At 40.4% G+C, this 23,573-nt stretch overlaps 1 protein-coding gene across 1 annotated transcript in view; it reads right to left on the minus strand.

Moving 5' to 3' along the window:
* Positions 1 to 23,573, minus strand: part of MAP1B (microtubule associated protein 1B) — a 72,077-nt gene that overhangs the window by 19,851 nt on the left and 28,653 nt on the right. The window contains exon 3 of the mRNA XM_074856715.1: positions 1,032 to 1,114. Coding sequence (XP_074712816.1) covers positions 1,032 to 1,114 — 83 coding nt within the window. The remainder of the gene's footprint in view (positions 1 to 1,031; positions 1,115 to 23,573) is intronic.

The raw sequence follows: 23,573 nt of genomic DNA on the forward strand, positions 1-23,573 counted from the left end.
CCTCTCTGACTGGCAGCTCTCCAGCCACTCCTCCCCCAGCCTGTAGCACTGCTGGGGGTTGTTGTGGCCCAAGTGCAGCACCCGGCATTTGGCCTTATTGAAACTCCTACAGTTGTCCTTAGCCCATCGCTCCAGCCTGTCCAGATCTCTCTGCAGAGCCTCCCTACCCTCGAGCAGATCAACACTCCCACCTAAACAAATTTCATTTGTTTCGGAGTCCCTCCTCCTGTTTGTGTTTAATATCACTTAAGGTTGGTAACAGAACAGATTTTTCACTACATATTACAAACAGAGCTGCCTCATTTCCCAACAGTACTATGTCAGCAGTTCCCAGCATAGGCTAGCAAAGCAATTATCCCTATTTTTTCAGCCTTCAGTCTCACTAGTCAGATGTGTCAATTTTGTCTTTGAGCTACACGTTCAGTTCTTTGACTCTGCTCTACTGAGTTCATGAGGAATTGGCAGTCTTCTGGGGCACTCTCCAAAGTCCATTGATCATGTCACATCCTTTTATAAGGACATATAGATCAATCTAGAGTCACTACCACATACCTGGTAATTCTTCTCAAAGACCTAAATTTGTCTCACTGCACCTCCAGTCACCTTTTTCACGTGTAAAATAGACATCCAGAGCTACCAAACAATGGAGGAGCAGAAGAAAAGCAGATGCAGTTTCACCACACCTGCCTGCACTTCATGAAGAAGGGAATTTGGTGCATTATGAGAAAAGAAGTGCTGGGATCAGAGGTCTATTTCTGCCCTATGCCTCTGGTGTTTTGTCAGGAGTCTAGGAAACTAGGAAGAAAATTAAGGAATGGCCAATATTTTTCATGGTATTTGCTCCTAACATATCCTTTCATTCACAGTTAGGACCTGCTCTTAGTCCGCTATGACTCTGAAAGACAGCATTGGGAGCTGGAAGGCAGTAACTGTAATTCAAGAAGCATCTCAACAACATCTGCTTCACTGCTCTCATCCTGTCCACTTAATGGAGCTTTCCTGACACATCCAAAGAAGTATTTCTGACTTACCTCAGTACTAACTGCTTCATCTGAGGGATTGATCAGGACTACAGTTTCTAAGACATCACTTCTGTGGTGAAGAATCTTCTGACCTGCAAACACAGAGAGAAAAAAAAAGAAATTAAATTCAACCAGCATGGTTTAAAGCAGCACTTTCCATGAGCTTGTTGTATGGTTCACTGTGCAACATCTCTCTGGTCACCCAGAGAAGCGCACACCGGCCACAGCAATTGCTGCACGGCTCATCTCTTTGGAAACACCCATGGCATGTGGTCGTGTGGGCCAGAAACACGGCTACAGAAAATTCAAGGTAATGGAAACAAACTGGCAACAGCACCAGGTCTTGTCCCTTCCCCATGTCTGGAGGAGTCCCTGTAACTCACCTTGGTATCACAGAGCTGATGTGGATCAGGGACGGGAGTAACTGTCACCAGTTGAGCATCTGGCCCTGTATTTTCATGAATGTACTTACACCACAGCTGAGATTACACAGTCCTGTACCATGCCCAGGTGGTTTTAAATGAGTTTTTCCAGGAACTATTAGCGGCTTAGCCGCAGCAGCAGGAAAGTCAGCACGGGCTGCAAACTTCCCCTGCAAGAAGCAAAGCCAATACCTGGGCTGTATGCTGGTGCTGCCCACCATGGCTAACAACCACAATTTGTGAGACATGCAAAGGAGTCACAGGGTGTCTTGCTGCCCACCCCCACCCTCACTGTCCTGCACGGCACTCACATGCTCCCTGTCATGCACAGTGGGAGTGCTCCCAAACCAGGCAGTGCCCCATGCAGACTCCAGGTCCCCATATGCACCAGACCTGGGACCCACCCTGCCAAAACTCCCCTTTCAGCCTTCTGCTAATATTGATTAACATCAGGACACTGTGAGAAATTCCCTATGGGGATGGTCAGACACTTGCTGCTCTGCCCTGCTTCATCTCCCTTCTGCTTACAAAACCCATAGCAACCAATGTTAGGCAACAAGAGTGAACGGGCATACAAATAACAGCTAACTCATGAATGAATAACGTCTGGGCAAGTTTGGAGCTGCCTCACAGCCTGCTGGCTTTCCTGCTTAGTTGTTAGTCTGTCTCTGTATTTAATAGTGATATTCATCTGACTGGGAGTGGATGCCAGAAAAACACAACAGGACTCTTGACATTTTTTTTTTCTTATGTTAATTGGCAAGTTCTTATCAGGGTCTCTTTCTGTGAGAACTGCAGTGAGATTAATTAGCAGCCGTATTGTCATTCAGCAATCCAGACTGGTAATTAGTCCAAAAAACCAGAAGAGCTGTCCCTTCTAAGCAAACTGCTCAGTGCAATATTAATCAATTAAAATAATTAATTGTGCTTACAAGGAAGTACGAGGGACACAGAACAATCCACTTATTTACCAACTTAGAAAAATTCCCCTGCAAAGACATGTAAAATAACGAGGCTGAGGATGGCCACGCTGAAAGGAGCTCTGCATTTCCGAGAATGCCAGGCTGCGTGGAGGAAGCCTGAGACGATGGGCAGCCGGCCTTTCCCACACCGCCCCTGCCTCAGGCCTGGGTCGGTGCTGCCCCTGGTCCTTCCCCGGGCAGCCCCCCCCCAGGCATAGAGCCCTGCCTGTGCCAGGGATGCCCTCCTCCACCTTGCCCTGCCTGCATCCCTCTTGCCCTCCTCCTCTGCCTTGCCCACTGAGCTGGCTATGTGCTGCATCTTCTGCTGTTGGTCTGGGGAAGCTTCTGCATTTATAAGCATAAGAGCTTACAATCAAATGACAGAAAGTGAAGGAGAAGAAAAGAATTTAATCTCTCAAGTGAAATGTGAGACGGGGTTGTAGTTTACTCTCTTGTGCATGACTTGCAGATAATAATCTAATTCATTTGAAGAAACTTAGTTTTCTTAACATACATTGCTTTTGCTATACTTCCTTGAAAGAAGGAGACAGACTGCATATTACAAAAGGGGGCGAGGGTAGATCTCCCTCTGCAGCATCCAGTTCTGGCATTACCCTTTGTAATTCAATTTATTTTTATAGCTCTGCTTTCTTGACTAACAGGAATGCATATATAAGGCTACATTCAAAAAACATCCAGATGGCTCTGTTACCACAGACTCCTTCAGAAGATGCTCTGCAATCTTAATTTTTTGATATTCTACAAATTTCCCTCAAATTCAGAGATTAGGCAGAGTTTATTCAACCTAGTCTTTACTGTTGGTAAAGGAAACAAAAGAAATCATCACCCTTTAGTTGCCACAGAAATTTCTCGCTTAATAGTTAGTGACACCAAACACACACTTTGCTACAGGCTAGACTAAGCCTCACATATGATTAGACATTAACATATTAAACACAGGTAGAAAAACGCAATTAGCCACATGCAAAGTTAGACAAATAGGCACAGTGTCCACCTGACTCAAAACACCCACTCTGGACTTCAATGAAGCTGCTCCAAGTCATGTATCCGTGTAGCTGGGAGGAATCTGACCTGAGGAGTCACAGCTCCTGCTGAACCGGCACTGATGGTGGTTACTTACATCCTATGCTCCTGTGGGCCAGACACCCAGCTCCAGTGGTTGCAAGGTTTCATACACCTTGAGACTGATTCCCAGAGGCAAGAGTAGAGGTCTGCACCATATACACGGTGCCTGTTCAGAGCTCATGCCTGGCTGCCTCCCTCTTTGACTCCTCAGCACCAACATGTGTTGCTGCTTATCGCAGAGGGTGGGGACTCGGCACTGGCAGGGTATGAGTCACTATGAGGGCTCCCATCCCCCATAAAACTTGGGAAGTTTGTGGCTACTTGCTGATACCAGTAACATGAGCCTGTGTCGTTGCTTGAGAAATAAAAAAATACCTCTTTTTTAAAAGCTATTTACAATTTTGTAAGAGCAACACAGGCTTACTGCCCAGGTTGATGCACTGAGATGCCCAGCTGGAATGAAGAAGTCTTCCACAGGAACAGTTTTATCAAAGAGAAACAGACTATCACACCGTGGGAGCAGAAAGCAGCAGCAGTATTTCACACACTGGCAAGGCACAGCAACTTGCTAAACCACAGATGGAGTGGGAGAATCTGAGACTCATGTAGAAGATCTGGGGTTGATTTAAATTAACCCTACTGGATTTTTGCAGTTCATCTCTACACATTTGACAGAATATTTCAAGAAAGGCAGAAACCTCCAGGTTGCACAGAAGTGGTTGAGTGGATAGACTGTACCTGCTTATAGTTTCTGGAAAGCAAGTCATAGTCCTATCTAAAGACTTTCAGAAATAAATATTGTGTTTGGAAGAAGTCTAAGTATCTGCTCATCCTTGATTTTATTAAGTAAAGCTTCAAATTAAAACCAGATATGAATAGTCTTGGCAGCTGTTTGATTCAGAACCAGAACAGAGAGGAGAAGTAAACAGCATGTGACAACTGCTTAAAGGATGATTTCTACATGCATCATCCCAGTTCCTATGGCCATAGGATCCTATTGTTTCCCTACTCAGTCAAATATCAATGACATTCATAGCAGGATTACTGAGATGGGGATGGTGTCAGTAACATTTCCTAGAGAAGTGATTGAAGAGATTCCTAACTTACACAGTTGATCTTTCCAGGCTAATCAAGCAGCATTATCATGGGGCCCAGTTTTAACAGTGATTATGTTAAATTTGTGCAAACACAACATGTAAATGAATGGCAAGGGAAAGAAAGCAAGCCCTCCTTCAAGTTTCGTTTAATCAAGGATCACTACTGACACTTCTTACTGGGCATGCCTGTGCAACAGCAGACCATGGGAGTGCACACTGTAGGCAACAAGCTACTCAACAGAGGGGTTCCCATCAGCCCTTCCCTCCACTCAGGATGGACACCAGCACTCAATCGCTCCCCATCAGTGCCATTCCCACACAAAGTAAACACAGAGGAAGAAGGAAATCTTTCCTGTGAGAATTCTTGGCAGAGAGGGTGAAGGGAGAATACCTTCTCCCTGAAGATAGTAACTTTGACACCTGAGTTGGCATTCAAACACAACTCTTTGGCAACTGTAAACATCTTTTCTTTTTCATTGTAAAGAACTTTGTTGTTTCACTGTCAGAAGACATGACTGCTGTGTTACACCAGTCACCGTGGTGGCATTAGCAGATGGCACAGCTTGTGAGGCTTGCTGACAAAACTTCCATCAGCCATGACTAGGCAGTGAACTCTCTGCAGCTGGAAATGTTCAGTGCTCCACACTTGAAAATAGCTCCAGGGCTCCCCCAGCTGCCCCTGTCTCATGGACAAATTTCTGTACATTGAAGGGAGAAAAATCCTTCAAAATGAACCATAAAACATCCATTCCTAGCGTTCTTTCTTCAACTCTGAGAAGATGTCTTCAACAGACAAATACAATCACTGAGGAAAAGACATTTTCTCAACAGGACAATGCTGCGTTTGAGGAGCAGCAATGTGCAACCTTTTCCTTTATATCTCTGGGTATAGATGTCAGGAAAGGTTTGGTGTATTTTAACTCCTACTCAGGACAATACCCTGATTATTGATATCCACACAGAGTAGTATCTTAAAAGCTTTAGTTCTCATTGCATTTACATCCATGGTAAGCAAGAGCTGGATAACTGATCCAGCTAAGGATTTCATATATGTGAGTATATAGGGGTCTTGGAGTTGAGGTGGGAAGAGAGGAGGGGTTTTACACTCTGTTTCTATGCATCCAAGCACTAAAGGTCAAGACATGGGCAAATCAGACACTCTTTTACATTTAATTAATTTGGTAGAAGAAAACATGCCTTTAGCAAAACTGGAAGTAATAAAATAGCCTGAGGAATACAACAAAAGTCTTCACCACTGAACCAGATGGAGCATGGTTTTGAGCTGCTAAGACTCTGAAAGACAGTATTGGGGTTTGTGAGACACTGTGTTGGAAAGCAATAACTGATATTCAAGAATCATCTAAACTACATCTGTTTCAAATTTACCATGTCTAATGAAGGTTATTGGAAGGTTATCATATCCCTTGCACATGATATATTTAAAGCAATAAATTACTTCAGAAAAAAAGCAGCTTTTTGCATAGCCAATAGTAATGCAATAACCTATACATTTTAAATAACTTCGAACTTCTAATTGTTTCACCTTCTTTTTCTAGCGAGGACTTCAAATTCGCTGGGTAGAAAGCTGGCTGGATGGCCGGGGCCAGAGAGTTGTGGTGAATGGAGTTAAATCCAGTTGGCGGCCGGACACAAGTGGTGTCCCCCAGGGCTCGGTTTTGGGGCCACTCCTGTTTAACATCTTTATTAATGATCTAGACGAGGGGATCGAGTGCACCCTCAGTAAGTTTGCAGATGACACCAAGTTGGGTGGGAGTGTTGATCTGCTCGAGGGTAGGGAGGCTCTGCAGAGAGATCTGGACAGGCTGGAGCGATGGGCTAAGGACAACTGTAGGAGTTTCAGTAAGGCCAAATGCCAGGTGCTGCACTTGGGCCACAACAACCCCCAGCAGCGCTACAGGCTTGGGGAGGAGTGTCTGGAGAGCTGCCAGTCAGAGAGGGACCTGGGGGTGTTGATTGACAGCCGGCTGAACAGGAGCCAGCAGTGTGCCCAGGTGGCCAAGAAGGCCAATGGCATCCTGGCTTGTGTCAGAAATAGCGTGGCCAGCAGGGACAGGGAAGTGATCTTACCCCTGTACTCAGCACTGGTGAGGCCGCACCTCGATTCCTGTGTTCAGTTTTGGGCCTCTCACTACAAAAAGGACATTGAATTACTCGAGCGTGTCCAGAGAAGGGCAACGAAGCTGGTGCAGGGTCTGGAGCACATGTCGTAGGAGGAGCGGCTGAGGGAACTGGGGTTGTTTAGTCTGGAGAAGAGGAGGCTGAGGGGAGACCTCATCGCCCTCTACAACTACCTGCAAGGAGGTTGCAGAGGGGTGGGGATGAGTCTCTTTAATGAACTAACAGCAATAGGACAAGAGGGAATGGCCTCAAGTTGCACCAGGGAAGGTTTAGACTGGCTATTAGGAAGCATTTCTTTCCAGAAGGGGTTGTTAGGTGTTGGAATGGGCTGCCCAGGGAGGTGGTGGAGTCCCCATCCCTGGAGGTGTTTAAGAGTCGGGCTGACATAGTGCTGAGGGATAGTGTAGTTGAGAACTATCAGTGTTAGGTTAATGGTTGGACTAGATGATCTTCAAGGTCTTTTCCAACCTAGATGATTCTGTGATTCTGTGAAATTTGTCCTACAAAAATGATGTATTAACCGACTGTTCAGCATGGTTATTCTATGTTATCAACAGAGTATTCAGAATTCTGGATGACTGGTTACTATTTCTTATACTAACTGAATAAATCTATTTTTCCTTGTTTTGAACACAAAGATCAATGGACATAACTTGTCAAATAATGCTGTAATTGTGACCAGCTCCCAGACCTCCCAACTGTCAACCTGAAGGCACTACATTGCAACGATTCCAGGCCAAGGAGAAAGGATCAAGATCCCCTTTTACAGCAGATTATCAATTATCTGAAGAAATCTTGCATAAATGATATGGAGTGCTCCATCCCCTTCACTTTCTCTGTTGAGACAGGGCCATCAGAGCATGTTAAGTTTCCTGCTGACCTAAACTGCAAGCTGGATGAATAGGTAAGTGCAGAGCATTAAGCGAGGTGGTGGATTTTACAGAGTTGCTAATGCAAATTTTGATGTTGTAAAAATCTGGAGTTCTGTATCTGAAAGTAAGAAGAAAATTATTTGCAGACTTGATGGAGAAACGGTTGTATAATGTCCAGGCACTGGACCATGAGAGCAGAACTTCAGAAAGCCCCTTCCAGGCATGCTCTGAAAGCCCTGCGGGGGGCTGCAGAGCCTAATCAGTCAATCTTGTAACTAGCTGACATGATGGGGAGTGCATAACACAGGCACAACTCCAGTTACATCAGAGAAGATAGATTCACTGCCTCCAGGGCTCAATTCAGCCCAATGACTTCTTAAATTTAAACTGGATGCAAGGAAGTTATAGTAATGTTTTCCAGCAAGAACTCTTAGATATGTATGAATACTGGAGTACTCTACACATTTCTAGGTGAAAATAAAATCCATACCTGCTAGGATGCTGAGTTGGCATGACAGCTGTGAACAAAAAGTCAGCTCTACTAACATTGCTGAGCCCTGTGATGGTGAAAAGATTTGGAACAGTGACACTGATTGCAAAGTGTGACTGTTTTCCATGAAATTATTTGAACCCACTTGCTCTGAACACAATGGTTAGTTCAGATTCATATCTAATATTATGTGCTTTTTATAGAGAATTATGTGTTGTCTCCTCAGAGTAAGGTTAATCTTTCTTGCATCAGATCTGCTGGAATATTGAACTGTGTTGTGACTCTGCAGGAAGCACAGATCACTGTTTTATCTTCTCCCTCTTCCTGTGTAAATGGAATTCATATTGAACTTTCATATGGTTCAGCTGCAGCCTGGTGATAGTTAAATGTTTTTCCTACTCACATCTGACTTGCAACAGTTTATTAACTACAAGTCCTGAGAGGCACTGTCCTGCAGCATGTTGTATTTTAGGATTTTTAAGCTCATGCTTATTTAACGAAATAAGGCTAGTTGCATGTAATTTCATTTTAGTTCTCGGATAAGTCCTTATCTGTCACATCTCATTTGGGTTTATACATCCAGGTAATAATACAGCCATGAAAGTGGAAGAAGGCTAGGCAGAAGATGATGATGCAGCCTTACCAGTAACTGCAAGATTCAGTCTCCAGTTACTGTACACATACCCAGTCCACCAATCCTTGCTCAGGACTCTTAAACAGCAGTGAGGGAAAGCAAGCCGACCTGTTTGCACTAATATTTATAGCTGGATTTGTATCTTCTGCCTCAAACTTTAATCTTTAATACTTGCAGACTTATGAACTGAGCTGTGCTAGGAGCTGCTGCAAGAACTACAAGTGATTGTAGGGGACTTCACCGCTCTGCAACCCATTCCCACTGAAATCTCTTAGTAAATTCAAGGCATTAAATCATGTTTTCACACACCTTGTTGATCAACAGACTAATTGTATCAACTTTTCACACTAAATATTGATTTCTTGCACTACTTGCCAACTTTGTGTGACATGTAATTTGCTGTCAAAATACAACCATTTATCAAGTGGAAGCAAACTGCTGGCCTTTCACTCCCATCTGTTACTGTCAAGGGCAAATTATTACCCTCAACCGTCATTCCTCACCTCCAGAAACAGTATTTTTCACATAATTCTTGATGTTTTATAATTTCAGGGCTCTACGAAGGACTGTTAAAGCATTAATCATATCTTCTGAATAAAGTAGTACTAAAAAAGTACTCTGAAGAAAAGTTGAAGCAAATCAGTGTAAAGCACAATAACAATAAAAGTATATATATCATATTTTTAATGCCTACTAAAATAGGTTTATCTCCCAAAATGGGAATATGCTACAAAAACTGAATCAAGTACCCTAAGGATTTCATTATTGATTTCACTGAGACTCTGGACAGGAGTGAAATTTAAAACCAGGATTGCTGAAGACTCGATAAAATCAGTCAAAGAGAACAAGAATACACCTCATGTTTCTATATTGAACTTGCAACAGTAGTGGAATCCAATGCTCCTGATAAATGGGTTCACCCTTGACTTCACTTAAGAAAAAAATATATCCAGTAGTCAGTCAACAGGACCAATCTGTTCAATTAGTTCAGCTGCAAGTTATTGCTATCGAGCATTAAAATTTGCTACTGAGAGGAAAAAGACAAGCCTCTTCTTGAAGTAAGTGACTGCCTTTAATTATTGGAATACTTCTTTGATTAGGAAACCAAACATTCCTTATCCATCCTATGACAACCAATTATTCCCAATACCTAAGATTTCGTATTTCTGGGGCAACTACCCAATATCCTAACCAGTTGTTGTAGAGATAGCAGGTCCATGGCAGCAGTCTGTTTTCTTATTTGATGCCTAATTGTTGCTGTAGTCAGGCATGTCTGTCTCTGAGCTCTGCCATTGGTGTTCCTTCATTGACCTGTGTCATCTACAATGCACATGGTTAATGAAACTCAAATCCCAGAAGCCTTATCTGCCACTATTTGGCAGCACTGCAATTTCTGTGAGAGGATGGCAAGCAAAGGACATAAATCTGAACTGGCACAGCTGGAATTACGCTCTGCAGACAGGTGAGTGCAGCTTTATGACCCTACTCCAATAAATGATCTCCTGTAATTACAGGAAGGGAAAAAAAAAGGAGAGTTTACAGAGCAGAGCAGCTTAACATCTGGGGAGAAAGAGAGGGAAGAAAGATGACTGTTTACCAGAGGGCCATGCAATGTCCCTAGTCATAAGAACTGACTTGTTAAGTAGCATGGTTGTAGTCACCATGGCTTTGAGAAGCCCCATCCCAAGTGTCTGACATGGACTTTCACCAACAATTCATCTACATAAATTTAACAACTCCTTCAGGAATCACCGTTCCAGCCTTGAAACAAGAGGTTTCAGACAAATCTAGAAGACCGCTGCACTCATCAACATGGAAATCTTCATATGTACCTTTGTCTTATTCTTCAATTGTTTTGACCTTAAAGCCTTTTTATATAAATTGTGTAATATTTTCCGTTATTTTCAAGGCAAAATGTAGCACTTATTAATGCTCCATATAAACAAAATTTAGGACCTTCCTCCAAAATATTCACAGTTCAGAGTGGCTTCCTGAAATGCATATTTTAATCTTGTTTAGGAATATTTCCACATATTGGTTTTGTAGTTTAAAACTTGAGACACTGTGATCTCTGAGCAACTCCTTTAACAATGAATTTTATCTTTAGAACACATCTGATTGATAGGTGTGAAAGTATTTTAACCCCGTAAAATAGAGATAAGGAAACAATTTCTGGGGTCATATAGAAACACAAACCTGAATCTTTAGAAGCCATGCAGAGTGCTGCAGCTACACAATCCTTTTGGTTCTGCAAAGTACATTACTATGTTGTGCATTAGAAAATACTGAATACTTAAAAAGCTGTGCATAATGGATTAATTTTTTAGACAAACCCCATAAGTAACCATTAACTACTTGCCCAGCTATTAAGATATCTATATTATTTAACAAATACTAATGTTATCACTGCAGACCTTGAAACTCTAGCTACAAATGGCAGCAGAAAACAGAAACAACCAACCACTGAAATCCATGAGAAATTTGTCTAGGACTATCTAGGCAAAAGCAAAGCAATTTGATCTTTTCCTCTCTCAGTTTTTGCATTTCATAAACCTGAGGCAGGCAGGTAGGCAAATGTGAGATTCTCTGTAAGCAGTTGTCTTTTTAAGATTATTACCTGGCTCCATTACAGGTAATAATCTTAAAAAGCTGTTAACAGCAAGTTAGTAAATTAATGTCATGTATACCACGGTCAGGCCTATATTTTTAGGCTGTAATCCTTCCATTGTCTCACATTAATCTCTCTCCTACCCTTAAACCTTAGATGAATAGAAAATGGCAAGGGCAGCTCTATGATACGCTGCAGAACTGATCCGTGGACCTGGAGCTTTAGTTTTCAGTTGCAAAGCACACTGCACTGGTACTGCATAGAAACTGGCAGCCAACATGCACCGTGATGGGAGACTACAGTGATACAGAGCTGACTCATCAGTCCTGAAGGTCAATGAAGGTCCTTGTCTGAGTCTGCTTTTGGGTGTATTACTTATCAGGGAAGACAAAGAGAGCTGTGCAACATCAAACCTGTTCCAGAAACAACCTTCTCTGTCTAGAAAGAAGGAAATGTCTTCTTTTACTACTGGAAAACAGCTCAGACCCAAAAACTAAAATAATCCTGAACAGAACAGACAATTTCCCAGTATAATGTATTTGCAATAGTCTCCACAATGTCATATTTTAACTTTGCTCAGTTATTCAGAAAAGGAATCTTTCTTTCACATTCCAACTCAGTGTTAACTGTCAAACAGCCAAATAAAATCTTGTTTGGAAAAAATACTACTTCTTTCTCAATACCTCTGTGGCTCACATGCCACTGTTTATCGAACAGCACCATACATCATGATTCACAGGACTGGTTAGAAGCTTAAATGTTCTTTCCTTATACCCAGTACCCAGTATATTCACACTACAAACAAAACCATTTACTGGGCTATTAAAGACTAAGAGAATGTGTGCATCAAATGAAAAGTGCTTAGCACTTTTTCCAAGGGCTGCTTTTTATGGAAAACAAACATCAGATTTATTTTAATGACTTCTTATAACAAATTACAATTGTGCCAATCTGCATTAAATAACATAATGTCTAACGCAAATCCAAGTGCACTCTACTGGAAAATTGCCACTGAACTCAATAAGGAATGGAAAAGGTTCTCTGATTATAAATATCTGATGTTGAAAAAAAGATAAGAGAACATTACCATTATGTTCCTCCTTAATGGAATTCAAGCAAGGAGACAAGATACTTCCTGTATGTAAAATAAAACAAAACAAAACACAAACAAACACAACCTCAGTTAAATGTACTTTATTTCCTTTCAAATGTTGCCACTGCTAAAACCTCCTTTTTACATCCCTCTATTTTACCTCCCTGTGCTGCAGTGCCTGGCTGTACCATTCTGCCCTCACTAACCCAACAGCCAGGGAAGGGAAGTGTGCTCAGAGTTTTTTCCTTTTCTCTGCAGCACACTGTGCAGATGCTTCCTTGCACTTCACTGCAACTCCCACCTTCATATGGAAAATGGAGCACAGCAGCATCAGGGAAAAGCTGATGTAAATGCAAAATGTGCAGCAAAGGGATAAATAAGGAAATGAATACATCAGAAAAAAATAATTTCAGAAGACTGCCTTTCCTCTTCCCAGACATCTCTACCTGAATACATTTTTAGTCTTTTACTCCCTCCCTTCAGGGAGAAGTCTCTGAATTTTGATCATTTCAGAAGGTCTCCCTTAAGGTTTCCAAACGTTACCACAGCCTACTTACTAATGGGTTTTCACCACTATGGCAGCTGAAGCCAAACCCAAAGCTCCAATTGAAATCCTCTGGGGGATATTTCTAGTCTTGGGGTCATTATTGCATATGAAACTTAGTTTTACATTCATCTGCCATCCCTGCTGAAAGTCAGACAAGTCAATACAACCTATAGGGGTTTCACACACGGGGAATCCATTCTTTCCCTCAGGTACATTTTCTTTGAGATGTATTTATTAAAGTTTCTCAGTTTACACATAATTTCTATCCTTCCTCCTAGTTCAAATCAGAGAAAGATTTCATTGCCTTGGCTACCTATGAATAATGAATGACAAATCTGTTTGCACGCAATAAGGGCTGTTTCAGGGAGCGTTGCACTCCAGATTAGACACTTAACTTTGCAGTATATAAAATTATTTATGGTTGAATCTTTCTACAGTCTGGCAATCACTAAGTTTTCCTGGGAAAAAACCCACAGTTTATAACCTACCCTTGATACTTGTACTGTAATGTTTATTATGTACAATAAAAATCCCAGATGTTTGCCAAAATACCTCCTTAAACATAATTTAGCTAGAGATGCTCTTTGAAGGACTGTGAATTTCTTCTTTCACAAGTAACATCACAGTTTTATTGCTGTTTCCTGAACAAATCACACAAACATAATAGCTGTATTACAGTGGAAAATTTCTATTTTTTAATACCTGGGTTTACTTTTGTGTATTTTAGAAACTATTCATTCTGTTAAACGTACTATTACTATCAACTGATTTACCAACTGTGGAATATCCCTGAGCCTCTGCAACTGCTGCAAAACCTAACAAGATGCTCTATTTGAATGCCTTTAATGAGAACTGGGTTTAAGCTTTTCCTTGGTCAACCACCCGGCTTTCCAGCTCCATAGGACAATTTGCCCAAAGTTTTTCATTTGCTTTTCATATAGTTAGTGGAAAAAGCCATGAAGACAACTAGTGTTGTTAATCAATTTCTGGATGTGGATTCACTGTCCTACTCTAGCAGCAAGCACTTTCCTGGTCTGAAAGAGCAGAGCAAGGCAGAGATCTCACTCTGCCAAGGGATTTCACTTGAAAGCCTCACAACACCTTCATCCTCTGGTTCTCTACTGGATGTGTGGAATTCTCCATAGTGATGGTTTTATACAGATTGCAAATGTAATATGAAACCAATTACCCCTGTGTGCAATACAGGCAAGTACTATTAATTAATTCCAGGTTTTACAAAGAAGAAAATAAGAAGGCGCACCTGCCAGCTAGATGTTTCAGCACAAAGGGAACATTCTTTTGGCTTTCGTTTCTGGAATTAAAACAAGCTGTAAAGTAGTCTCTCCAGTCTTTGGCCTTAAATTTTCTGATGATGTGCTTAAGTACAACCGACTGGACTATGTTATAAAATTGGAAAAGTCAATGCTATCCTGTAAGTAGAACATCAAAAACAGGGAGGGAGGAAAAAAATGGCAAGATTCTTCAAGAAATACAAACCTACAGCCAAACATTATCTTGAAATTCAATGTCTTTCAATACCTAAACTCTAAAATTTAACAAAGGAATTACCCTAGTCAGTAGTAGAAACTGTAATATCAAAAAGCAATGTATGAAAAACAGATAGTGATAGCTCATATCCACTGATACGATACAAGAAAAAAATACCAGCTAACAGAAGTCAAAGGGCTTGGAAATCAGAAATCAATGAACTGGCAAATGTGAAACCAAAAGCTGGACCTGTAAATGACAAAGTAGACAGACTCCAGAGGCCAGTCAAGAGTCTAGCTTGGATTATTTTTTATCTTTATTGGCCCTGTACTGTGTACTACAGGCCCTACCTTCTGTATGGAAAAATAAGTGAGGAACAGACCTAGTTCTGAAAACACCTATTTTAATCTTCAAGTGTTTGAATTACCATTTCTGATACCCTTTCATAGTCGCAGTCTTCTTCCTAGGAAGAAGACGATGCCCCTAGAAATAGTTCAGGCAGCCTCTGGGCAGAGAAGCAGAGGACTATCCTTGCTAACCCATAATAGTAGGATCCCTTCTGCTTACACAGTCACAGCAAGTTTTTTCAGGAGGGCACAGAATTCACACCTAGTGAAATAGCTTTCTCCTGTTTATGCAAGAACTGCTGCAGAGAACTGTGTCACCTCTAACTAGATAAGCATCCACCAAACTTCCATGAAGTTCACTGCGATCCTCAGTACACATCAAAACCAGTTACTGTAAAATGAAAGAAAGCAAAAGCTTACCCTGCCATGGAAAGGAAAAACATTTAATTAAATATGAGCTCTACCTCAAGTTCTGTCTCTTGCAGCTAAATCTTACCTTTTCCTAAATCTTCATTGCTTTTTTGGAATCTCTAATCACCCTTTATGCTTCAAAAATACAAATATCTGAAAACACTTAATGTCACCCAGTAGGAATAGTAGTAAAATTTTGTCCTGGTCCTTTGTGAAATTATTGGAAACCTTTAGGTTACCATGATTACTTAAAATTTAAGGCCTATTCTTCCTTTTATGTGCATGCTTAACTCCTATTAATGCCAATGAGAGTTAGGTGCATTCAACTATGAAAGATTAAGCTCTTCATTGTTTAAGAGGTGGTGATCAGCCCTGCGCTGCTTTAGGTAAAACCTCAAAGATACTGCAAGTGCTATGAGGAGTTAATCTCATTACACACTACTAATAGCATTTGTGGCAGTGTTTGCTTCTTAAATCAACCATAGGTGACCACCTGGTGCCCTGTAACTGGAAAGCTGCTTCCACAACACATGCACAGACCAGTCTCTCCTCCTTAGGAGATTAATCTGTAAGCTGCTATGAATCTATTCTCCTGACACTTTCTCTCCCACTGAGAACAACATGTGATTTTATTTTCAGCTTGAATATTTGTAATTAAACAATAGAGCACTTTTAATTAATTTTTAACTACACAAATCCATTAAAAATTTTTTTTTGAAGAATCATGGATTCAAATACAAAGGTGTTTTGTTAGGAATGAATATATTGTGTTGCTTTTCAGTGCAAACTTCACACAGGCTTGTCTTCTTGAGTTACCATATGGTCGGCTTCACCTCATACTTTCCAAAAGTAAAATGGCTGCAGGACTGATCTTAAGTACTCTTCAAGACAGCAATCAGAGAAAATAAAGGCATCTGTAAAAGAGAAACTAGTACACTGAAAACCATATGCAATGTCTCTTTTACCGGTCAGCATTGTCTTGTCTATAGAAGTTATCCATACTATTCTTAAATACACAGAGATATTTTTAACTAGGTTGACTTAGTGCATACCAATTAAATCAGCAGACTCATGCCGACTTGAAACAGCTAGTCACCTAGCCCACAAATCAGTTTTACTGCAGATTTGAACAGAAAGGCCGTTAATCACTAAGCAACTGTTCACAGGCACCAACTGAATAATTAAAGCTGGTTTCATCATACAGATTTCAGCATGCTGTGAAAACAAATTTACTGCTAGCAACCCCTCTATCTGAAATCTAGACATTTACAAAAATCAAACTCAAGAAAGACACTAGTTCACACTAGGCTCAGTATTAGAATTAGTTTCTCTGTCTTGCATTCAGTTGCGACGCTTTAGGGTAGAAGCAGGAAGAATGGTGATCACCAACTTTTAAAACAAATTTCATCTAATTACTTTCGGCAATTGACACCAAGTAGTCTCCTGCCAAGATGAGACTTTAAAGATAATTAGAGAGGATGCACTTACAAATATGTCAAAACTGAAATCTAGAGATGTGTTGGCAGAATAGTATTAATAGAGCTGATGTGTTGATACAGACACAGAAAAATGAGGGCTGCAATTAAAATTGAAACACTGAAGAAAGAAAAGTACAGTACTTTTATTTCGCATGTTTTAAAAGATGTGTTGTATCCATATTCCATCTGGGGATTTCATAACGATTGACACTGATAATTTATTAAAGTGGTAGCTCTTGAGCCATATGGGGTGGATCCTAGAGATGTAAAAGTTCTCTTTAAATCAGGGGATCTAGAAAAGTTCAGATTTTTAAAGAAAGCCAGCCCACTTTGCCATTTATAAAGATGCTCCCTCCAAGCCCCTGCACTGATTGTCCCTAGAAATGTGGTCCAGGAGTCGTCAAGTCTAGAGGCTCTTATCTGTAGCCCCAAGGGTCATACTGTTGGAATTATCTTCATGCTGTGTTTTCCCCAGATACAACAATTGGGGAACATGAGAGCCAGAAAAAAAACAGGTCTTGGGAGTTTCTTAAAAGTCGGTGATATCCAGAAGATCCAGATAACAGGGAAAAAAATCTCAGCTCTCAGTAGATGAGAATGAGGGAGTGTGGTAAATTCAGTAGACAAGAGTAAGGACAGTTTTGTTGAAATTTTGTACGTATAAATCATTTATCAATAACCAAGATCTTAATTTTGATTTATCTAGTCTCAAAAGTTCCTGTAGGGTTTCCCCCACAAAATTCTGCTGAATCTAGAGGAGCAAAAATGGGAATTTTATAGCATTTGGCAAGATTCCCTGAGGATATTCATAAGCTTTAATAGTGTGCCCTTGGACAGGCATGCACAAATTAAGGCCCATTCCAAGACACCTTGAAGAAGACCTCTGGAAAAATCAAGAGAAAAACATTTTCCTGATTCAGATACAATGGTGTAATGCTGTGTGTTGTCTAACAACAGATGTCTACAGCATAAATGAAGAAAGTCAAGTCCAGAAGTAGCATTAGGACAGTCGAGTGCTGTACAAATTCAGACTGAATGTGTCTCAAGCCATATGTGTCTTATGGTGAACAGTATGCACTAGGTCTGCACATGTGGCAGGAAGCAAGGCAACATCACCTTTGCACAAAGGGTGAGATCTCACTGTGTTCTAAGAAAAAAAGCATTCTATATTGCCTGCATTTCTTAACTTCTTAACAGGTAATTTCCTCTTCAAAGAACAGTCAGTGCAGAGTTGGGTTTTTTTTAATTTTCAGCTGATATATAAAATGACTCTTATTCAACTTCTAGCCCACACAGTGCTGCAGAATGTGCTCCATATCCCACACTCCTCATTACTACACAGTCCTACCTAAACTGATGAAAACCTCACCCAATCCTGAGAACCACGTACCTTCCTCATCTGAAACAGAACTGACACAGCGCAACACTGAAATAGCTGATTTTTAAGCACCTGGAAAAAATAAATAGTCATTATAAAAAGAGCTGTTGGTTACAGTGGCTTTCCCCATGTAAGCCTAGCAGTGCGGGCTAAATTCCTTACACTGCTACTCAATTTTTAATAAGTCATTGCACAAAATTTCATTCATTTTTTATGAATGCCAAAGGAAAAACTGGATATGACTACTGGCAGGCATGGGGTAAGCAACTGTATCGTTTCACACAGAGGTTATTTATTCTTTGCATATAGCTAAGAAAGATAAAAAGAAAAACATATATGTTTATCCTTACACCAAGACTGCACTGCTGGGAACACTCAGCACTTATCCTAAAGCTGCGTATATACACCCAGTTAAAGGAGAGAAGCAGAAGACGACCCATTTACTGATCTGCAAGGCATGGAGCTTTTAGCAACAAACCAAGGTCATCCTCAAGGAGCGCAGGTATCACTCAGACATGGGAGGGCCTTATCACTACCTCAGGATAGTTCATACCAGAAATCCATGGGGACATTTCATCCCAGTTTTAGGACCCATCCTCGGTGATGATGGGCACTGGGATCAGCTGAGATCAGGGAGATTTGCCAAGGTGGGTACATTTGCTTCACCATCACTTCCAGGAAAAACCTGGTGGTTCAGAGTCATACTTTCCAGTGCTATAAGTAATCACTAACAGGGTAGGAATAAATCAGATTTAGATTCAAAACAATGCCTCTGGCTCCCTCCCTAGCCTCCCTTACTTCCCAGTTTGAAAGTCTCAGCAAGATTCATGGATTTCCTACAGGTCTTCCTTACCCTGTTTTCCCCAAGTATTGTGAGACAGTAAATGTGCTTTTGTTTTTAATTTTGAAGACAACGAAGCACAGGCTAGAGTCAAATCAAATTCTAAGCACAGATATTGTCTGGAGTGAATATTAGACTGGCACTAACATTTCATATGTTCATCAATAAAACCCTCATAATGATATTTACAGTTGAGGGAAATATTTTCTCTTTCATATGCCAAAGACTGAAAAATGAAATGATCAAAGAATCCCAAGAAAACTGGCACATATATTTGCAAACTGTCCTTGGCTTGGTTGCTATAAAACAAAAACACAAGTTCTTTGGCACACTTCTCACTGTATATAGATCTAATCTATTTGCTGTTAGTCAATATTAGATCTTGATATGCAACTGTAAACACATCTCTGCTGTTCCCTCAGATCAAAGCATGTAGATTTATATTTTATAGATGTATCATCAAGCCACAGCATGTTTGCTGTTATTTCAATATAGTTATAAAATGTCCCATAACACTCTCCTTTGAATGCTATAAATTGCTTTCATAATCTGTTTAGGGATACTGAGAATTCAGCTGGCATTGTAATATTACATATAATGCATGAAAAACTCTCAGAAACACTTTATAACATTCAACTAAGTCAGACCAGACAGTTCCTAAAAGTAATAAGGGCCTCTTTGTATCTTCAGAGTACATGTCAGTTTTCAAGCCACGTGAGTTGTGTGTGCAAACTATGTTTGGGGGAAGGATATATTCACGAGCATAAAATCAGTTAGTAGGTCTGACTTGAAGTTTAATTACACTGATACAGTTTGGTCCATCTTATATCAGAAATTATTTTCCCCCACTTCTATATATTAACATTCCTATATATTAACATACCTATGAGATGGTACTTCATTCTCATGTCTCTGAAAGTTAATCTATGCTAACATTTAATATGCCCACCTTTTCCCTATCCACTCCAAATAGCACTTATCGCTCCACCATTGTCAGACTTATTATATATGTCATTCTACATCCACATACATAGTCACAGTTCCTAGAGCGCCCTCCTTTCTGTCATTTTAATCTCCAAGAAAAATATTCATTACCTATCTTAGCATCAAATAGTATATTAAACAATAGGTTCATTTCAATTACAGATTGCAGCACATCTTCACAGTTTGTAAGACAGTAAATTCTAGACCTTTCTGAATCACAAAAGATCTTAGGCTCTGAACAACTTAATTCCAGCATTTGCCTCTTTTCTGTTAGTAAACTAAAGGTCTGAAGACCCGTCAGAGGAATTGCTGCTATTCAGTCTGGCAGCTTGCAAGGGTCTGTTTTCACTGGTCAAATCCAGTGCTGACTACCTGCAGCTCCTGATGACTGGAAGGAAATAGGAAAGCTGTAAGAAACTAGATCCCCTGGGAAGGTTTGGCTCTCTTACAACCAGGCTGAGGTGGACCCCACACTTTACACCATGGAATTTCATTTCCTTTGCACCACCAGCCTCGCAAAATGTTGAATATGTTTGTGCTAATTAGTTACAAAACCTTCATCCTTGCCTCACTCGTCCCTTTCTCTGCTTTGTGCTCTTTCTGTCTTATCTGTAATTTTCAAGGGCAAAAACTATTGTGAGAGTATGTGAACTAACACAAACATGCAATATAAACAAGTAACACAAAAGCAGCACGTGCTGCCCATGCGCCCAGCGTATATTAGGTGTGTTGGGGCAATGTAGACAGCCAGGACATTCTCTGGCTGCAGGTCCCCCAGAGGAGTGGATGTGGGAGGTATCAGCACATCAGGCCACAGCTGTCACTACTACTTATGACCTGAGTAAGTCCCATGCCTCAGCTGTGCAGACCTTCCTCCTTCACCCTGCTCGCTGAATAGACTGGGGGAAAGGAACCCTTTGTACAAATGTCCCTGGTAATGCCAGTCTTACACTATACAGAAAACAATGCTCTTCTGAATATTTTTTAAATGGAACTGAATTTTTACACCACGTTCAGTTTGGAAATTGTGAGAGCAGCAAAAGGAAGATAAGATTTGACACATTTAGCTTATATCTGAAAAATCCTTCATCTAAGGAGAATAAAAAAGATATTTTAGCAGAATATTGATTTTATGGAAAGGGTTTTTTCAATTAAAATATGCATAGCTAAAATCTTTGACCAGCTTTGCAGCCTCTATTTTTAGTGACAGAGGTAAAAATTCTACTTTTGGTTTCCTTTCAGCGTTCCTTACAGTTCAGTTCCCGCTACAGCTCCTGGGAGCATTTGCTTTCTTTATTCCTGACAAAACCCCTCCGGGCCACGGCGGGGTTGGGGGGGTGGGGTGTGCTGGTTAGTCCCTGTGTGCCGCATTTACATTTGGAGTGAGTGCCATGTTTCACAGCTGCAGCTGTTGGCCTACCGTTTCTGCCATTATTTGCATTTCAAACAGAATCAATGGAAGCAATGAACTACAAAATCAATTGAAGTTCTGCATAGAAAAAAAAATGCCTTTTATTAATCTGACTCAGCTGCTGAAGTACTGAAACATGGAAAACTTGATAGGATTGCACAGTCTGTAATGACGAGTACCATTTCAGGTGAGATCAACAGTCAAAAACTGTAATTTAGAAAGGAAACTTTTTCTACAGCTGGTGGTAACCTAGTCTTCAATAGGTAATCACCTCTGTTGCCAAGCTTAAACAGATTAAAATATGATTCCAAAACCAGTGCAATACAAAAGAATTTGAGGCTTAATAACTCTTCCTCTTCCCCCAAGTATCTTATACTGCTCTACCAAATGTTTCATGTGCTATAGAAGTCTGCATTTCCTATCAGGAAGCTTGATTTGTAATTCATAGATTGATACCTACCTCAGCCCTATTCCCATGACCTTTAGGTCATTTCTCACTTGCACTGATCCAGAATTTGAAAACTTACTTTGGAGACTAGTGTTGGATATAATGGAGTAACTGCAGGCAGTGTTATAAAAAAAACCCAAATAAACTATTCCCTGGGGAGTGGGGCAGTGGAGAAACACTGGGATTTGAAATGGCCACACTGAGCCTGTGGCTATGACATCAGACCTCTTAAACTGATGGCTGGAACACTAATAGCGAGAGTATTTTGTTTCTTAATGGACCTCTGGGTTCTTCAGTGTACCTTCGGTTTGAATAATTAAGACATTAGTCCTCCCCTCGACTCTTTCCCTTTTTTCTCCTCTTCAGAGTTGAGGTAGGCCTAGACAAATCATCTTTGCAAAACAGTGGCAGAATCAAGGTTACTATTCTGCCTTCCAGTCCCTGATGGGAAATGTTCAAAGGATACCTAGACTCATCGCATCTCATCTCATCTTTTTGTAGATGTCAGGAAGCACTTGCAGCTGTGGTGACTCAGCTAGACTCAAAACCAAGGTCCTGTCCACAAGGCATCTCTTAACATCTTCCAGAACAGTTTGTGTGTCACAACTGAATTCCTGCCCAGAAGTAGTTTGTTTTCCACCTGCTTAGTATCTCCCTAGCTAATATATTTGCTAGTTTTTGTGACAATTTTCTAGGTGCTGTTAATAAAGTCATCACACATTTTGCTCCATGGCTGCACTTCAAATAAGGTAATGTCTGTTTACTGTTTGCATTTCTATTTGTAACGTTGTTTAATGAACATTTTGGAAATACTTGTGTTTTATAACTTGCTGTGCACAAGGGTCTTTGTTCCAGTTATGGCTATTGTGTAGGATTTATAATAAAAAAGAACAGAAGCACTATGAAATATAAGATATTGTTCTTCTGTACAGGGATAATTCAACTGTATATACTTCTCATGCACCATCTATCACAGATGCTGGAAACAGAAAAACATCGTAAGTTACACCAAATAAGGGCTGATCCAACTGGCCTTCAGACAACAGAACTTCTTCCACTGACTTCAGTGGGATTTGGACAAACTCACTAAAGATATAGCATAATTAAAAACAAGTCTAGAAAATATGTTTTACAAGATAAAAATACAGGATTTTTCACACTGCCAAAAATATTTTAACTTGTTAATTAGCAATCCCAAGGAAACTTAACATTGACAGATTTTCAATGAATTAATACATTCACCATGTACCACAATGTGAATTTTCTCATGGCTTCAAGAATAAATTAATTGTGAGTTGGTTCTTGGTGTAATATTGTGAACTCAGACATAAATTACTCATCCTCTTCCATATAGTTCTATATGGAAATTAGCCTCTGGCTCAGATTCCACCTAATGTAAATTGGCATAGCAACAATGAATTCACAGTTACCCTGCGTTTAGCACGCACTTAGCAATAGGCCTAAGAAATTCTACTCAAGAATGTCTTCAGTAACTTAACAGCTCCCGTGGACTAAGTTTTGCAATATACACATGCAGCAGCAGTCCCAGCATAAACTCTCTGGCTTGTCTACCAAATTAATTGAGAGCTGTAGTACACAGTGTAAAGAAAAAACAGCATTTCAGTACAATGCTTAAAACCGATTTAAATTAAAGGCATTGGTCTAATTTTACTAATTTAGATCCAAGCACCTGCAGATATGTATGTCCTTTTTTATCACCTCATTCAAGCTTTTCTCAACAAAATCAGACTAAAGAGACAAATCAGAAGACCAAGGGAAAGTTTAAAAAACACACTTCAAAGTGCTATTTTAAAA

Source organism: Strix uralensis, chromosome Z (assembly GCF_047716275.1).
Source record: "Strix uralensis isolate ZFMK-TIS-50842 chromosome Z, bStrUra1, whole genome shotgun sequence".
NCBI lineage: Eukaryota > Metazoa > Chordata > Aves > Strigiformes > Strigidae > Strix > Strix uralensis.